General features: G+C 60.0%; 1 protein-coding gene across 1 annotated transcript; it reads left to right on the forward strand.

The window, feature by feature from the left end:
* Window positions 1-619: 619 nt before the first annotated feature.
* On the forward strand, window positions 620-1232 carry SDRG_07922 (hypothetical protein; the record flags this gene model as incomplete). Its single annotated transcript, XM_008613782.1, has 2 exons — window positions 620-1127; window positions 1198-1232. The coding sequence occupies 2 exons, from the start codon at window positions 620-622 to the stop codon at window positions 1230-1232; spliced, it is 543 nt and encodes a 180-aa protein (XP_008612004.1).
* Between the last annotated feature and the right edge of the window lie 55 nt (window positions 1233-1287).

Below are 1287 nucleotides of genomic sequence, written 5' to 3' on the forward strand. Positions count from 1 at the left end.
CTGCAGTGTCTTGCCCCAGAGCCAACCGAGCGTCCGACAGCATACGAGCTCTCGACCATCGTCCGGCGCAACACAGTCGTGACCATGTAGCGACGCTGGTGACGATCGGCGACGCAATCTTTCAAATTGGAGAATTAACGTAATTTATGCGATTTATACGAGAAAAAGACGGGATTTCTGTGTCCCAAGATGCATCTGGTGCTCGGCGGTCATGTCCAGGAACGAACGAACAAAGATGCAAGCGAGGGACCGCTGACTGTTGATTCGCGTACAGTAGTCCTGACCATGAGCACAGTGAGTAGCATCACTGTCGCGTTCCTGCAGCCACTTTTTTTCGATATTTTCGATATTTCGGCAAAGCTATGGTCACCGCCAACGACGCCAAGACAGCGGCAGCGAGGTAGAGCGTAGAGGACGCTGTCCAGTATGACGGCGCGAGCCACTGCAGCGATCCTTGCAGCGATGCGCAGTGTAGGACTTGCGCAAGATGAGGTGGCGGTGTTGTGACATTTGGCGGTGGCTTTGGCCTGTTTATGGTCGGATTCAACCCTCTTTTTGTCACACTATGGGTGTCGGACTCGTCAAGACAGTTTTGAGATTGCCATTCCACCACAGCACCATGGTCACGGTCTCGTGCGCGTCCAACCTCGTGCTCTGCACGTCCTCGGACGGCAGCGTCTCGGACTGCTACAACCCGAATCACTTTGGCTGCTGCGCCGGGCGTACCTACTCGGTTAGCCTCAGCGGCCCGCGCCAGTACTGCTGCGTCGACCCCAAAACGTACGTCCAGACCGTCGCCGACGCGTGCCCGTCAACCGCACCCGTGGCAACGCTGCCGGGCTCGGCCACGCCGCTGCCGTCGACGAATGTATCGGCCGCAGCGTCCGGTGACAGCCCGACTTTATCGCCCAACGAGACGAGCGCGCCGCCAAAGGGCGCCCTCACGGGCAACGTAAGCTTTACGATCTCCAAGCAGGCGATTGCAGGTATCGCCGTCGGCAGCGTCGTCGTCGTTGCCATCATCCTCTATCTTCTGTGCCGGAAGCGGCGGAAGCAGCCCCGCGCCTCGTCCGGGTCGGTCGACCTCGCTCGGCCCATCAATTCGACCACCGCCCACACGTCCAACGGTACCGACCTCGGGTTGGACCTCACCGCACTCACGCGCTGGCGCATCGAGCAACAAGAGCTCGTTGGCAGCCGGACACTCGCCTCGGGCGCCTATGGCGAAGTGAGCCTCGGGTCGTTCCGCGGTACGACGGTCGCCATCAAGTCGTCGCTGCGCAAGAA

The sequence above is a fragment of the Saprolegnia diclina genome, assembly GCF_000281045.1.
Source record: "Saprolegnia diclina VS20 unplaced genomic scaffold supercont1.23, whole genome shotgun sequence".
In the NCBI taxonomy this organism is placed as follows: Eukaryota; Oomycota; class Saprolegniomycetes; order Saprolegniales; family Saprolegniaceae; genus Saprolegnia; species Saprolegnia diclina.